Genomic DNA, 17393 nt, shown 5'->3' on the forward strand with positions numbered 1-17393 from the left:
AGCTGTTATATTTGAATGAATGCCGATAAATATCATTAGGTTTATTGATTGAAAAATTTTATTTTTAAATGCCCGAATAAATTCTTTTTGGTTGTCCTTGATTTTCTCAAGGAGTGATTTATGGTTTGTTTCATAATACCGTTTTACTGATAAGGTTCTGTATACAACTGTCCCAGAATAAAAAATACACACTGCTTTATTTGCCTTCGTTAATCATGCCACACTCCTCAGTTCACCAACTTTGAAAGTCTCTGCTGCTTGATCTAATATTTTTTGTTTTCTTTATTTCCACTAGCCATGTTAAATAGGTTTTATTAAATTAAATTAAATGCATGCACTTGTCTTCACTGACACTTGTCACGGCGAACATCAGCTGGATCTAATAATTATTGTAACCAATAACAAACATAACCTCCAATGATAACAAAATTTGTTGGCTATACTGCCACAACCATTTAATGGCAGTGCTGCCAGCTAAAAAATTATGTAGGTGTATGAAATATTTATATGAGGAGTCCGGAAATAATATGCATAAAAATTTGTAAATTGCTACCGTGCTACCTCTGACACCCATGCCATAGGTTCGCCAACCCTGTCCTAGTATAGATCTTAAATCATACATAACTGTAGATATTTTACAGATTGGAGTATATTTGTTACCTTTTATGGTTTGGTTAGGCAGGCCCAACACTATCTGAAATTTGTATTCTTAGTTCAATGAAAACATAAAAGTACGTCAGACAAAGTTTAGTGTGCACTATTTATGTCAGATCTCTACAGACTACCTCCACCCTTTGACACTGTTGTGATAAGGATAGTAGTTTGCTCTTTCATTAAATATGGATGATAATGAAATACATGTTGCTATGTCATGCTCTAGGTTTTGCACGCAAATCTCGCAAGTCTGAAGCATTCCACCGCATACAAATCGAAGACCTCCTGGAGAGTGTCATGCGTCACAAGGACAGCTGGCCGTTCAACGCACCTGTTACCCTAGATGAGGTACAGATCTCCATATTATGATATTTTTAAGGGACTATTTCCTGTGCAGTTTTCAATCATGAATTAATTTATTGTATGGTACATATCAGTGATGCGCTAGATCAGAGGTCGGCACCATGCCCAGAATTCATACCTATTTATGAAATGAGAGGTGAAATAGAGTATTTTAAATAAAATTGTCCTATATGGTATGTCACAATTATACACGTCGGTCCTTTTCTAACGCATGTTAAAGTATTACATAAGTCAATGAAGGAATAAGACAGAGATACGTATCGATGAAGAAATTTTCAAAGTCGAGTGTGAACACATGACGCATAACAGATAAGACGGGGTAAGAAAAAAAGTAATTAAACCACAAAATTTATTTGTGTCTATCAATATAACATATTAAACTGCAAAATTCTTAAAGTAACAAATTTAATTTGTCTGAACAAAAATGTATGTCAACAGCACTGGATCCGAGAGTATAGGTGTGGAAAACGTAACTTTTTCTGTCAAAAAAGCGAAATCATCTTATTTAAAACATATTCGCAAGTATTTGATATTCAATATACGTATTTGTTGTACCATAAAACTTATGTAGTTGCACTAAAAGCCGGCTGACACGAACATGTTCAACTCGAAATTTGACATAAATGAAAAATACTTGTCAAAATAATTGCTTATAATTAATATTTAATATATAATTTTATTAAAATTGTAATTCTGACTTCCAACATTTGGCACAGAGGTGCGGAAGAAGTTTCCCAAGCTGGTCCAACTGGTAAGAAATAACTTCACATCGATTCGATATCTATTCATCATACAATCAACTCAAAATATATTTTGAAGTGAATTAAATATGTATAGCAAAAAATTAAACAGTATATTATACTTGATACTCCTATATTAAAATTTGATACAACCGGCTCTATAATAATCGCTGTGCTTGATCGCACTTTGGTATATAGAGATTGTACACAATCTATTTTTGAATCAAAATCTTTGTCCACCTTGTCTTTTAAGGTTGTGCAATTAATCAACTACAAAAACTGTCAGACGTACACACGGCAAAAGACCATATTTTGCTGCCGTCTTTAAGTAGAGGTTCACAGATCCCTGTATAGTGAACAACCTTCTACAATACTGACACACTTTGCATTCACCTCAGGAACATCATTGTATGTTTTCTTCAACAAATAATGCACAAGAGTTAAGAATGTAGTAATCTTTATTGAAAGCACAACATTGCGGGTGGGTTCATTTCTCACCCAGTATAAGTATTTTGTAAAAATCGTATGTTTCTAACTCGTATATAAAATTAATAATCTATAAAACAGTAGTTGACTTGTTTACGAAATTTTCAAGAACATAGGTAAGTAACAATTCCGCTAATACTTTTCGTTTTTATACTGCGTACTCTTGACTTTAGTTAGGTACTAATAAAAATAATGTATGGCAACTAAAAAAGCTGCAGCGGTAGCTCATTGAACATTAAATTTGATGAAACAACTTTACGAGCTCAAATAGTTACGCTAATCTAGAAATTGCCCACAGAATTTTCAGTAAACAAAATCATTCCGCTTGCAAGTGTTTAGTGGAGAGGGAAACACTGAAGTTGACAGTATTAGATGATTAGTGAGCTATCGAAACACAAACTTCTTTTAGATTCAATTAAAATTGTCATTATTCACATTTATAGTATCACGTTAATATGATTGTAATTACTTATTCCGTGTGATTCCTTTATAATGTTTTATTTCTGAGAAACATAAAAGTATTTAATTATAATAGATAGGTATACTAAAATAATTATTACAAGTATACGAAATACCGTAATTAAACATCTAAAATAGTTACCAAATAAATATGTATTTATTAGTTAGTACATTTTTTTTGTAAATCGTCGCCACGCATATTCATTTTTTATGAGTAAGACATAAAATTTAAGTTAGGCTAAGCACAATAGAAGTCTTGTGTATTGAAATAGGCCAAATAGGGTAACCCCCCAGGGCAAAAATATATTGTTTGTGAGAAGTTCTGTTAAAAGTTAATTTCAGTTTGTCTATACCGCATGTTACATAATCGGTATGCACTAATCCAGTGTTTCCCAACGTGGGGCGTACGCCCCACCGGGGGGCAATTTGAATGTTTTGCGGGGCAATGTGCAAATCATTAAATATTTGGTACATTTTTTTTGTTAAAAAATGCATTTTCGAAAATATTTTTTTTATATTGCAACCATAACTTTTCGCGAAAATTACTGTTGCCATTCCCATCATAATATTTAGTTGAACAGAGACGATATTATGTATTGCGTAAGCCGTAATTGCATTCTCCTAAAGGTTTTGCAATATCATATTCAAATTTTCACTTAGTCATTGTATTACGTTAATATTTATTGTTGTTTAATTTAATAAAACGCATTTTTTGTAGTACTTATTCCACTTTTAATCAATAAATTAGGACCGGTTTCGTTCGCATCAGAGGGACATTTTCAACTGAACAAGGGAAGATTCAGTTGAAAATGTCCCTCTGAGGCGGACGAAACCGGTCCTAATTTATTGATTAAAAGTGGAATAAGTACTACAAAAAAAATGGAGCCATTGTCGAAAACTACCCAATCAAGATTCGTAACTGGACAAAATCTGACATTCGAATGAAATTTTCAAAATGGCGTCCTATGGTAGTTCGTAGTTCCATTTTTGTTCATTCTACAGGTAAGTTTGTAAGTAGGTGTGTAACGTTAAAAAAGTCCTGCCGTCCCATTTAATACATTGTACGCTAAAGGCGCGCCGATTAGGTGGCCATTCGACAAAATTAGCATTATATTTTTATATTTAAATGTTGTAATTAAAAAGTAATTATCTGATATATGATTATATTATGTATTTGATTTAAATACTTACATATTATAAAGTGTAAAGAACTATTCATCACATAAAACGACTGGTACCTAGATACATATTTCATTAAAACACTTTATATGTACTTTCGTACTTTTTCCACATTTATTTCAGAATTTTGATATTAACCGATTTTATCCTAATGGACATTTTCAATTGAATAACATTACAAAATATAGATATTGCATAAAAAGTCAATTAATCAAGTATAGATAACGTGGGAGTCGTTGTTTACTTGAACTAACTTGTTGGTGATATTTGTCCTTATTTATTAAATGAGTGATTTATATACATTATGAAATAGCGCAAATTCATCACTGAAAAATTTTCTGTGTTTAAAATTCACCTACCTCATATATTAAAAAAGGTTCCCTACCAATGACAAATTTTGAATGTGGTTTTATTGTTTTCAATCGCATGATGAATACAAAAAGTCCACTACTTAAAAATGAGTTATTTTCCATACGATAGTATGTATCATCATCAGCTGTAGTATATACCAATATTGTATATAAATTTATGTTTACTGTGGATTTACAAGAATAAAATTACAAAGCAAAGGATAATCTTAAAAAAATAACAATGCAATGTGCTTTTAAAACAATATTAATAGCAGGTTTACATAGTGCATTTGATAGTCACGCAGCCTTCGCTATCGAGGCTTGACAATTATATATTGTATGTGCCATATTATAATTTTTAGGAATATTATATTTCATCCATTATTGTTATTTTTAAGTTAATAAGTCAAAAGAATAATATCAACTAAGATTTAATAACAATAAACAAAAATGCAAAATGTACAATAACCATCGTAAGTTGTGGTAGTTGTGTGACGTCTCAATATAAAGTGATTTTGTGGACAAAAAATCAGTTCAAAAGTGTTTAAAAGTACCTTATATACCTTCTAGAGGAAAACGTGGTAAAATGGTCCCTATATCTAACGGGTACGAGTGGCAAAAACATTAATCAATAAATTCTAATTGATTTATGTTTTGTACTAGGTATTCTATTTAAGTCGTTATTTACGACCCGGCGTATGCCTTCTTCGTGCACTATGCGCACTCACCGATCGTAAATGCACATTGACATCGAAAAAAGCTAATTTTCGTTTATATAGTAATTTAATATAATAAAAGAATGTGAAAACCTTCTTACCTATTAGTAAAGGATCAAGTAAAAAACAAATTTTGATTATCTGAAGTGTTTGTGAAAACCCGTAATGAATATCTTACATACTATTAATACATTCAATATGTAAGCCCGTTAAATCGTCATTTCCCGTAAAAAATGGAACCAGCTAATGTGAAATATCACGAAATATACCTACTCACTAAATACAAAACAAATCAACAATTTTAAGCTATAATCCATAATCGTCAAAACTGAAGTGATGTCGGATTTTAAGAAAATACGTAGATCAGTTAACAAGCGCGCAGGTTAAGTTTTTTTTGTTTTTTATACCATATTACTATAACATCAAATTATAGTTTCATGTGTGAACTCCCAGATTGGATAAAGCAATGAGCTATTAGGGAAGGTCAACTTGTTAAGAAATGGTAGGCACTGCAACTGTGTTATACTTATTTATATCTAATATTTCTTGATAAAATAATTTATTATCAATGGTATTAGGTACGAGGGTGGGTCAATAAGTCCTTAGAAAAGCTGACAGGTGGCGCGACTAGTACTGTAAGCGGTTTGTTTTCATGCAGCGGCACTACCGATTCAGTATGCTGCGAAGTTTCAATCAGATTGGTCGGGTTGTTGTGTGTTTCTCGTACATTTTAAAAAAAAATTGCTTGTGGAAAATGGAAAAATGGAAAATGGAGAAAATTGAGTTTAGAGCTGTTATTAAACATTTTAATATAAAAGGGTTAACAGCAAACGAAATAAAAAATGAGTTGGATTTAGTTCACGGCATATCTGCTCCTTCACTTGCAACTATTTATAACTGGTTAAATGAATTTAAACGTGGTCGTACATCAACAAAGGATGAACCACGCTCAGGACGTCCTGTAGAGGTGACTACACCAGAAATGATCAATAAAATCCACGATATGGTGTTAAGTGACCGAAGATTAAAGTTGAGTGAGATAATTGAGGTTACAGGGATCTCAAAAGGTAGCGTCATTTCTATTTTACATGAAAAATATTTCTGCAAGATGGGTGCCGCGTTTGCTCACAGTCGACAATAAACGCAATAGGGTGGTGGCCTCTAAAGCCCTGTTGTCGCTCATGCAACGCAATCCGGATGAATTTTTTCGACGCTTTGTGACTGTAGATGAAACATGGATACACCACTATACTCCCGAGACGAAAGAACAGTCAAAGCAGTGGATTGCGAAGGCAAACCATGTCCAAAGAAGGCGAAAACCGTAAAATCAGCTGGTAAGGTTATGGCTACTGTATTTTGGGATGCACGTGAAATTATTTTCGTTGACTATTTGGAAAAAGGAAAAACAATAACAGGGGATTATTATGCATCTTTCTTTATTGGACCAGCTAAAAAACAAAATTGAAGAAAAACGGCCTCATTTAAACAGGAAAAAAATCCTCTTTCATCAGGACAATGCCCGTGTTCACACATGTTTACGATCAATGGCTAAAATTGAAGAATTGAAGTTCGAATTGGTCGACCACCCACCGTATTCGCCAGATTTAGCCCCCAGTGACTTTTTCCTTTTCCCAAACTTAAAAAAATGGCTAAGTGGACAACGTTTTTTTTCAAATGAAGAAGTCATCGATCGGACAAATGCTTATTTTGAGGACCTTCCGAAAACTTATTTTTCTGACGGTTTAAAAAAAATTGAGAAACGTCTAACCAAGTGTATTGAGCTCCAAGGAGATTATGTTGAGAAATAAAAAAAAATACAAAAATAAAAACTGTTTTAATGCTTTTTTCTAAGGAATTATTGACCCACCCTCGTACTATATATACACAATGTATCAATGTCGACTAATTATGATTGTATCATTTTGATAACTTCCGAAACAATTCATTGAAATAATACTATGATATATAATTTATAGTATTAGGGAGTAGCAATTAACAGAAAACGCATATACTTACTGATATATTAATATTTTGTAGTTGTGATCCTTATCGTCACAACTACAAAATAAAAGGAGAGAAAAAAGCTGAACAATAATTACTTCCGTAACCTCGCGATCCTTATCGTCACAACTACAAAATAAAGGGAGAGAAAGCTGACCAATAAATGGGATTTAGAGTATAAAGAGCTGAGCATGAGACAAAGGCAAGAGCCATGGGTTGCGTGCATCCTTTTCAAGCTGAACAAAAATTACTTCCGTAACCTCGCAACTGACAACTGTAAAAAATTAAATTAGAAATACAAAAAAGGAATTGCACGGCTGAAGGCACGTGCAATCTATGATTAAAAGATGTAGTTAATAAAGTCCTGGACGCCACACGGTCTCGATACCGTGAAAGATTATAATTATATTACAGTGTGGAATAAAGGGGAAATAATAAATGAAAGAGCAATTTATGTACTTGACCGAACTATATTATAGCGAAAACAAGAATATTACATTAAAAGGTTATAAAGGAAATACTATAATAACGGCAAGCAGCTAAGTTTTAAAAGAAACATTGGAAGATAAGTGAATCAAATAATAATAGTTTTACAATACCAAACTTGGAACGAACACAGAGGCCTCAAGCACTGCGGCTGCAATCGTGCTGCTTTAAGTGACGTCCATTATAAATGTTGGTAAAACCAAAGCAGAGCACGACTATCCTGTATGACAGACCGAATCAAAAAGCCCTGTTGCTACTTTCACACCTCGCGACGTCCGCTGCGGCCGGAAATTCTATCAGCGACATCTGTGGAATCGCGAACGCTCCATGACTTGACCATAAATATTCGACGGGGTTGCCAGAGTATGAATGTTGGTTATGGTCATTTATGAATATAAAGTGTATGAAAATGGCCTATCAAAATGTCAAAAAAACATTACAACATCAGTACCTATATATTAAAATTGAATATCTCAACATGTCCAACCACTTGTTTGAAACACAAAAGTACGATTTGAAGTATCTTTCGTACGAAACTTTTTCTAAATGGTTTCATTAACCACGTAGGTCCGATATTCTCCATTTTACCCATCCCTAAATCCAGCTGTTGCATTATCGTATCACAAGAAACGTATTATATGTGAAGTATACAAAAATAATTACTAGTTTGGCTTAAGTACTTAAGTAGTTATGGTAAATATAACAGACGTATCTTGATATTCTCAAGTGGCCGCTGTTGTGCATTGTGTAAAAATCTGTCCTTACTCCGAGCTGATAAGCATTGATTTGAATCCTCGTTGAATTGGTTTTACAATAATATAATAATATGTTTTTTATTATATATTTTCGTAGTATCAACATAATATACGAAATCATTCAGATTTGGTACGATTTTAATAATACACTAGCTGTCCGGTCCTTCTCATCATAGGAGCAAGTTTGATTTGTTATTTGATAGTGAAAATAGAAGTAGTTTAGTAGAAATTTTAAACTTTGATTTCAATAATAGGTATATAAAAAGTGGAATATTATTAAATATTATAGATATTACTATTAACACCTAATTCTTCCACTCTATACGTAAGCGCTTCATTAATTTCTCTAAATAGTATAGTATATCTACTAATAGCAGCGTTTCCATATAATTAAGTATCGATAAAGTCTCTTGCACATATTATCAATATCATTTATTTCATATTTCATTGTACCTACTACATCGTACAACTTATTTTTCTGAAAAACATAGGTTCCATAAATTATTAACGCATTTTTTTATTAAAAAATGTTGTAATATTCGAGTCCGTCCCAAAAAAAAAAGGACTCCAGATGTCCGGTGTCTATTTATAACATAACTTATATATAACAAATACAGTTCAAGTTCACGGTGCCGGTTGGCTCCGAACGGTGCCATTGTATTATACTGACGTATTTACATGTTATCGACTAATAAAAAATATTATGAATATAGTCATTGTTAGTTTCATCTACCTTGACCTAATTTGTACGTTTTCGTGAATTGGCACAGGGGGTCAATTCTATATTATATAGGGCGGCAGCAAACATGTTGAAAACAATACATTTTATCAATGCCTGTGTTTTATAGTTTGTGTTTCGGAGTCATGTGGCTCTAAGGCTCTAAACATGTGAAAGAACACAATATGATATTTCAACGTTTCCATCAGAATGTGTCATTTTATGTGGTGATACATGCTGCTTATTCCAGAATTGATTTTGATTTTCAAAGTATCAGTTTTGACTCAATTTATAGAGTATATTAATGAGTGCAGCACCATTGAACCATTCCGGGTAGCAGATGGTAGAGCCTTTAGGCATAAAGCCCACCAAAAAAGCGTTCGGTGCGCTCACTACTGAGTAGGCCCCCTCCCACCCGCGCATTACCCTTCACCAATGTAATAAGGGGCTCAAGGAGCACAAAATATTTATTATTATTATCAGCGTCTCCCATAACAAAGCAATAAAAATATTATTAAATTTCTCGGGGCTTGTAATTAATATCGGACACGCAATAACTAAACAAAGTGTTCACTGTTCTTAAATAATGGCTTCTCGCCCGTCTTATCGACGACGCTTCGAGGAGCGTGATTTTGCTTGCCGTGTTCAATGAATGGACTACGTTGTATTTTCGTTAATTCGTATCGCCGAGAAGCCAAAAAACGATGACTCATGGGGCAGGCGGACACAATGCGTCGTCAAATCCAGTGTGCGCTGGCGTATTTGATTACGTTGTATTTTCGATGATTTACGCGCCACTTGTGAAATTTTGTGCGAGAGCCGCACTTGCTGCGTTAAGTGGGTTTTACGCCTTAGAGATAGAGATCGTCCTGATGGTGGCCGACCTCCGTTAGGGTATGGCACTATAAAAAGAAGAATGATTTCATGAAATATGTATAATATACTCTGAAAGTTTGAGACATTCGGTAGAAATGAATATTTTTTTACTTATTCCCTGTAATCCTAATGGCATTTTACTTTTTTCAGGTTCCAGACTACTTCCTCGTGATCAAGGAGCCGATGGATTTTGGCACCATCAAGATAAAAATGACCTCCGGAAGGTACCTGGTGGACGCACAATTCATGTCGGATTCAGATTTAGTTTTCAACAATTGCTTCACATACAACCAAGACGATGACTCCGTGGCCAAGTAAATCTTATTAAATTATTATTGAAAATATATTACCATTTTAAAAAACTGAAGAAACATACATATCAGAATAAATTTTAGAAAACAATGTTGGACCAGTGGCATTCGAACTCTTATAAAACATTTATGCAATTTTCAAATTAGTATTTCAGTGATGTGTTTTAGTGTTTCACTAAAGTTTTTTTTTTTTTAATAACATTTTATCAAGTAAAGTATCCAAACTTAGATTCAAATCTCATTATTTCATTCGATATACCTGCTGCTTATATTAAGTGTTGTCTCTTCAATATTTGAAAGAACAACCAAGAGTTGTAAAATAATCTTAGTTTGGTCTATTGAATACATTAATTTGTGAATTATTGTTCCACATAATATCATGTATGTAAAGTGTATGAAAAGCATAATATCGAGGGTTTAGTGTCAGACAACACTATCTACAAAAGTGCAACTTTACAGGAGATCGTTATTTTAGATTCTTGTAACTCAACAAGGGAAATGTTTATTTAAAACCTAATGTTAATATTTTATAATTTATTGTGTATTGTACATTTATCTTGCTTATGATGATGTTAAAATTTATAGGGATAGTTTTTAAAAAATATGAAAACAAGGGTAACTTATGTAGTTAGCGTTAAACTTAACTGACGATTTAATAAGAAATTAGAAAAGATTGACATAACGTTGTTTGACTATCATGTAGCCATAAATGTAAAATAACGTTATCTCAAAAAAAAAAAAACACTTTTTTGTAGATAACGTTGTCTGATTTTAAGCACTCGATATGTATTATGCTTTTCATACAACTTAATTCTTACGTGTGTTTTGTTTACATTTGCAGGGCCGGAATCAGATTAAGAAAATTCTTCGAGAAGAGATGCAAGGAATTAAATTTGACTTGTTTTCCCAGCGATGAGATCGCGCTATGAGAGAACTGCACAACAAAATTACTTAAACAATAGCCAATGTTAATTAATTAGATTTAATCCCCGCCCCCTGTATTGTAGTTTTATCTTAAATTTCTTTTGATTCCCAGTAGAATTATATTAATTTGTTATTAATTTATATTAACTGAATGCCCACACCTTGTTTCTATTTATTTTGTACTTGTTTATAATTTGTAACAATTAGTAGAGCTCTGATCTGATTCAATTTAAAAATTACCGATTGACAACTCTGAAATTTAAAAATTAATATAAAATTGAGATTCCAAAATGCATCTACTTCGACATGTTTTATGGATAAATTTTACACCACCGGTTGTGACACTGATGGGGCCCCAACAATCTGCATCTTAAAAATTACATTTTTTTAGGCCCAGATTGTCTATCTTGTTCTGCCGTTTTATGTTGAAGGTTGGCAACCAAACTGCAGTACATCTCCCTATCCTGGGCCATTGTGTCAGATGACCAATGCTTTCTGACATTTTGCTAAATGATATTGAATTTTCTTTTATATCTTGTTTGTATATAGTGCATAACAATTTGTATATTTATGATTTAATTTAAATTATTGAACATGTTCATAAAATTTCAAAATGTATCAATTAACGACTCAGAAATAAAATTATGAGATGATTCCAATTAGAAATATTAATATTAAGACTGGTGGTGGAATCGGCCATTACAAAATTAATTATGATTTGGATAATCTTTAAATTATCATGTTCACTTCCGAAGCGGAGTATACGGGTCTTCGCAGAATGAATGTTATACTTACTTTACTCAGACGGTAGTAAACGCTGTATTAGTGGCTCTACATCAGTATACCTATTCCAACTACATAATACCATTACCGCGATCCGAGATAACCCTAATATGTTACGGACGTATTCTGTGTGTTAAACGATTATCTAAAAAGTGAATCTTTACCTTGATTCCTATTGCTAACGTTACAATAACACGACGGCTGAGCGGTTATCTAATTAACACACCCAGCTTAACCGCTGTTAAAATTTCATACTTAACGCATAGCATTTTGTTGTGTTGGAATAGACCTACCTGTAGCTTGGGTAAGGTTTTACTTTGTGCTACCATACTTTATTGTATCTCCCTTTATAGCAAAGTAAAATTCAGGCTTGGTCATTTTTCAAGATACTTAATTACGCATGCCGTTTTTCCGATTACGTATATCGTAAATTTTATGCCAGAGGTGCAACAGATCAGGGCTCGTATGTTAGTTAGATGTTCTCACTTATTTTAGTTGGCCTCGCACGTTATTTGTGGTGGGTTGCCAGTAATTTTAAAATATGTTAATGGGCATTTTCGCCAAAGTTTGTACATTGCGTTTTTGGCATGTCCCATGACTTTGATTGATTTTTTCATAGTTATTATATTATAAAATATTGGAAAGTTATGTATTTTTAACACGCAAATTTAATAATTTACTCTATTCGATCAGTTAAATACAACTATCTGACCTGTATATATTTTTAATTGATTATTTAGATCGAAAGGTAGTGTGTTTTTACCATGTCCCACCCCTAAATTCAAATAAACAAAGTCTGATTTCGTCATTAATTTTGAGTGTGTAAAATTAAATTCGTAGTGTCTTCAACAGCTTACATTATATATTTTTGGAAAATATATAGTTTTTCCGTAAATTTGTACCAATATTGAAAAAAATCACGTTCAAAGTGTGTCCCAGGATATTTGAAAAAGTGGAACTCCACATTCCGTTACCACGATTTTAGCATGAAGGCGAAACATTTCCACTATAAATATGTTTTTTTTAATGTAGCAACACTTTTGTATAATACTGATCGCCATTTACAATTTAAATTGTTGGTGTGTGTCGGTATCGCTATCGGAACAGGTTGCATTCTGTGTTGGTCATTTAAGAAGTTCCACTACTGTTACCACGATTTATAAGGTAAGAAATCACATATTTCTATTTTACATACTATACATATGGAGCTTATCTTTCATACTACAGATATAATAAAACATATCGCAGGTTTAACAATAAAACTAAGCTAAATTTTGGCTTCAAACACTTCTGAAACAGAATCCGTTACTTCCATTCCGAAACTATATTGGTGGTAACGTATATGTGGAATGTAAAAGTAACGAAATGGAATGCATAAAGTTGGGTTTACAGTGTGTGTTTAGTTCTTCATAGATTATAAAAAGTTTTATTTTGTCTGTTCGTATGGAAAACAAAAATATTTTCATTAAAAAATATAGAAAATAACCTGACTATATAATAAAGATTAAAAAAGTATGTGATATGTCTGAATACGCAAAACTAGCGCAGATAAAAGTATGGAGATAAAAAAAAAAACAACAGAAGGAAAAGAAAAAACACAAGACTGAAATAATTGCGAGACAGGCACTGGCTCTGTCATACTCTTTCTGTTATACGCCACCAAAATTTTAAAACTTCTCCGTACATTTTATGTATGAAAAGGTATTTTTTGTCACGTTTAACAGAAATGTGTACTCTATTAGATTTAATACCTGGAACTGTAGGTATTCGCGAAATGTCAGAAAAGTACGTCTTGATTACAATCAACCTGTATAGCTACATTTTATGTTGATGAATACAAGTAAATTTCAAGACAACATACAGTCGAACTTGGTTATTACGAGGAAGATGGGACCGATTGAATTTTCTTATTATAAGCGTTACTCGTTATATCAGAGAATAGGAATTTTTAAATGAGCATGTCACATTACACAAAAAGTCGAAAATAAAAAATTTGGAAACCATCGTAAAAATCCCCGAAACGAGCATGGCATTCATAAACTACAAAAGAAGTTGTTTATTGTAATTAACGCTGGTAGGTACCTACGGACTTCACAAACCTTGGATTTTTCAACCATATGCGTGGATACTTTTTTATTATTGTCGGCGAAACACCAATAAGGTAGGTACTTAGACACTTTACTAGTGTCATAAACGTAATCCGACCCCGGCGGCATCCAATCGGATTTTATTGCTTAGGGTCGAAATGTTTTAAAACGATCGACACATTAACAGTATTTTAGCTCGGTATATCCGATAAGTTGCTCGTTATAGCAGTGAAAAAATTAAATGTATGGCGAAAATCATAAACCAAATGTCAACAAATGTTTCGTTATTACATCCGAGATCTCGCTATGTCCGAGATCGTAATAACCGAGTTCGACTGTAATTATTTTCGTAAAAGTTATATACTCCGTGCCGCGCTAGGAACTCGCGTCCGAATCCCTTGCTGATTTTTTTTTTCATATATTGTTAATTTGCTTAAAAATATTTTTTATCTGAGTTACAAATAATATAAATGCCAAATAAAAGTTATGGTAATGTATAGTGTGTCAAAATTATTACCTACCTTATTTTACAAGTATTGTGAAATTTATTATAAAATATGTCTATTTTAGTGATTAAGTTTGATTTGTTTTGTTATTTTGACGCACGTTGAATATATATGTCTATCAAAAAATTCAAATAAATTTCATAAAACAAAAATTTGTTTTTATGGTAACATGTAACTTTAGCTTTACAAATTACACTCCGTTACCATTTCGTTCCATTCCGAAAATGTCCCCAAAAAATTTGAACGTTAACTATTTTTCATTTGATTATTAAATAACGAAACTTATTTATTTTTCCAATAAAATTTAGTAAAAGTGATTATTGTCTTTAAAAAAATAGCAGAACGAACATTGATTGGTTTTGTCAAATACTAAAGGAAAAATGCTCTGCCATTATAGACATAGGGTAACGGAGGGGAACGGAATGTGCCCAAGAATTAAAATTCAATAATATTTTTTGACTATTTGTAGTTTTATTTTTAAGTGTATGGTTTATTTAATCTGATAGAGCTCTTTTAAGTGATAAAAAGTGTCTCATTCATGCTTTAAAAGCTTAGTTTCGTAGTCACGGAACGGAAACTTATTATGCCCAATTTCATAATAAAAATGATATAAATATTGTATTAATCAATATTTTGCTGAAAAATTGCTATCACCAATTCAGCAATAGAACAAGGAATCTGCTAGCTATATAAAAATGGTTAATTTGAGTGAAAAAATAATATTACCCAAATTTCAAACATGTACAAACTTTGGCGAAAATGCCCTAATATGAACAAAATGATTACTCTTGGAGACAAAATCGTTTAAATTAATTATATTTTATGTAGTCGGTGATGATTGTATATTTAAAAAGTTATTGTACCTTTGAAGATTTTTTGAATTTGCGTAATCAATTTCGAATCAGTCGAAATGAATGAATGAATGATTATAATTTATCTTCACGTTTTTCTTTTTAATTGTACCAGTTATTTGGCTTTAAAAACATGTAAATATCACATCATCATGCACTTTTTTTAAATAAAAACATACAAAAAATATCAGGAATATTTATTAACTACTTGTACCAATCCAGATTACATTTTCATCAGTGACCATCAAAATATATCGATAGCTTTAAAAACTTTGGGGTAGACAGCATTAGGGATACTCTTTGCAGATAGAGCTTCCTATCTGCGTGGCTGAAACAGCATAATATTTAACTCAAATGCGGAAAGTCTGGGTTTTCAACTTAAAACCATACATCACTGGTCAACATGGGTTACCATATTATGTCGTGGTAGTTTCTTGCTTCATAGCTCCCTTAAAAAATATTTATTCTGTGCAGCCAATTTAAAATTTTCCCATTCAAGAACTTTTCTTAGCTGCTAATCAGAAGTAAAAGGTTTCTTCTCCCATGTCCAGCCTATGTATAGTATTTTTTTTTTTTTGGGTATTATAAGAGGTACGGACGGGGTAGAATCATTTGTGTTGATGGATATCAAACGCCGTAAAGTCCACATATTGAAAAAAATGACTTTTGATATACGTTTAATAGAGTATGCAAGTCTGCACATTATGGTATACTGCAAACCCCAAAAGTCCACTATTTACGTATGAAATCACGTTTTGAAAAAGTCCACAAGCGTATTTTATCTAACTCCATAAAGTCCCTACGGGCCAATCACTGACAAGCTAGCGCCCTGTCATGGCCGCCATTTTTCTACTTTCAAGCTAAAGGTGAACGACGGCACCTATCATTTTCCTTAATTTCTAAACAATTATTACATAAAATGGATGTAGAAGTAGATTTTATGGATCCAGACAAAGCCAGAAAGAGGTCGAGCACCAAAGCTAAGAAGAAAAATGCCGCCAAGACACAAATTTTGAGTTTATTTGATACTAAGTTCAATTTTTGACGTTACAGTATGTTGTAACTTGTGCGACAGGGCCGTATTGGAGCAATGCCAATTTACCTATGTAGTTAATCAAGTCTATGTACTTAAAATTAAGAGTAATATTGCTTTTATTATTCAATGGACTAGGTTATTACCTCGATATATTTTTTACTTTAGTTTAATAATTACTAATACCTAAGATTCCGCTTAATTCAACATTAAATAAATTAAATTCTACTATTTCATTTGAGTCGTTTTTTGCGATCCGGTTTTCGCCTTTCGGCATCTTTGGGCACTATCCGCACTTATCAAGTACTACACACTGACAAAGAATACAGTTTAATTCTCACTTAAAATACAATAAAGTAGGTAAAACCTTTATCACCTACCTATAAAGTCAATGATCACGATAAAAATGCAACAAACAATTAATAATAATTATGAATAGTTGAAGTGTGGCAGCATGAAAAAAAAGATTTTACCACAAACCATCTAAAAATATAAGTATAATATCTCATAAAACATAATACGTGATTTTTTATTTGTGCCTCAAAAGACTTATACTTACATAAATATTAATATTTTGACCATTAGGAAAATTATGACACATGTTTCAGTGGCCATTACGACGACAGCATTCGAAAACGTATTTTACTTAAAATTTTCTACCAATTTACTATTTGTGACATAAACCACTTATCGTGTAATAATAGTTCGATAATAAATAAACTTGTTTTGTTTTTATTGATAATGCCAATAAACATACTCCTGAATACGTCCCTTTGAAAATAATAAAAATGGCCGCCCGGATACATATCGAACTGCATTAAGTCCATGCAAAGTTTTTTCAAACCGCTTAAAGTCCAACTGAAAATTTATCAAAACTCATAAAGTCCACCTGTATTTTATCTAAACTGCTTAAGTCCAAAATAAAAACATTTTTTATAAATGTTGCACTGAAGGAATACCTTCAGGACTTCCTTGTAGCCATCGTGGGTATTAGATTCAATTATCTTACAATATCTCACATGTTACAACCATTTGTATTACAAGATATGATAAAACTGCATTTTTCTCAGTTTGACATTCAGTGGACTTTACAACGTTTGATATGTGTCAACACA

General features: G+C 32.4%; 1 protein-coding gene across 2 annotated transcripts in view; it reads left to right on the forward strand.

Moving 5' to 3' along the window:
* Nucleotides 1–11681, forward strand: part of Acf (ATP-dependent chromatin assembly factor large subunit) — a 57572-nt gene extending 45891 nt beyond the window's left edge. The window contains exons 22-24 of one of the 2 annotated variants that reach the window (XM_085948449.1): nt 881–1002; nt 9934–10097; nt 10936–11681. In XM_085948449.1, the coding sequence (XP_085804575.1) occupies nt 881–1002; nt 9934–10097; nt 10936–11023 (374 nt within the window). In that variant the 3' untranslated portion in view covers nt 11024–11681. The remainder of the gene's footprint in view (nt 1–880; nt 1003–9933; nt 10098–10935) is intronic. The other variant, XM_085948450.1, reaches the window with a different exon arrangement.
* The last annotated feature ends 5712 nt before the right edge of the window (nt 11682–17393 follow it).

This window comes from Rhyacophila brunnea, unplaced genomic scaffold, assembly GCF_057557595.1.
Source record: "Rhyacophila brunnea isolate RB1 unplaced genomic scaffold, BYU_Rbru_1.0 scaffold_20, whole genome shotgun sequence".
Classification (NCBI taxonomy): Eukaryota; Metazoa; Arthropoda; class Insecta; order Trichoptera; family Rhyacophilidae; genus Rhyacophila; species Rhyacophila brunnea.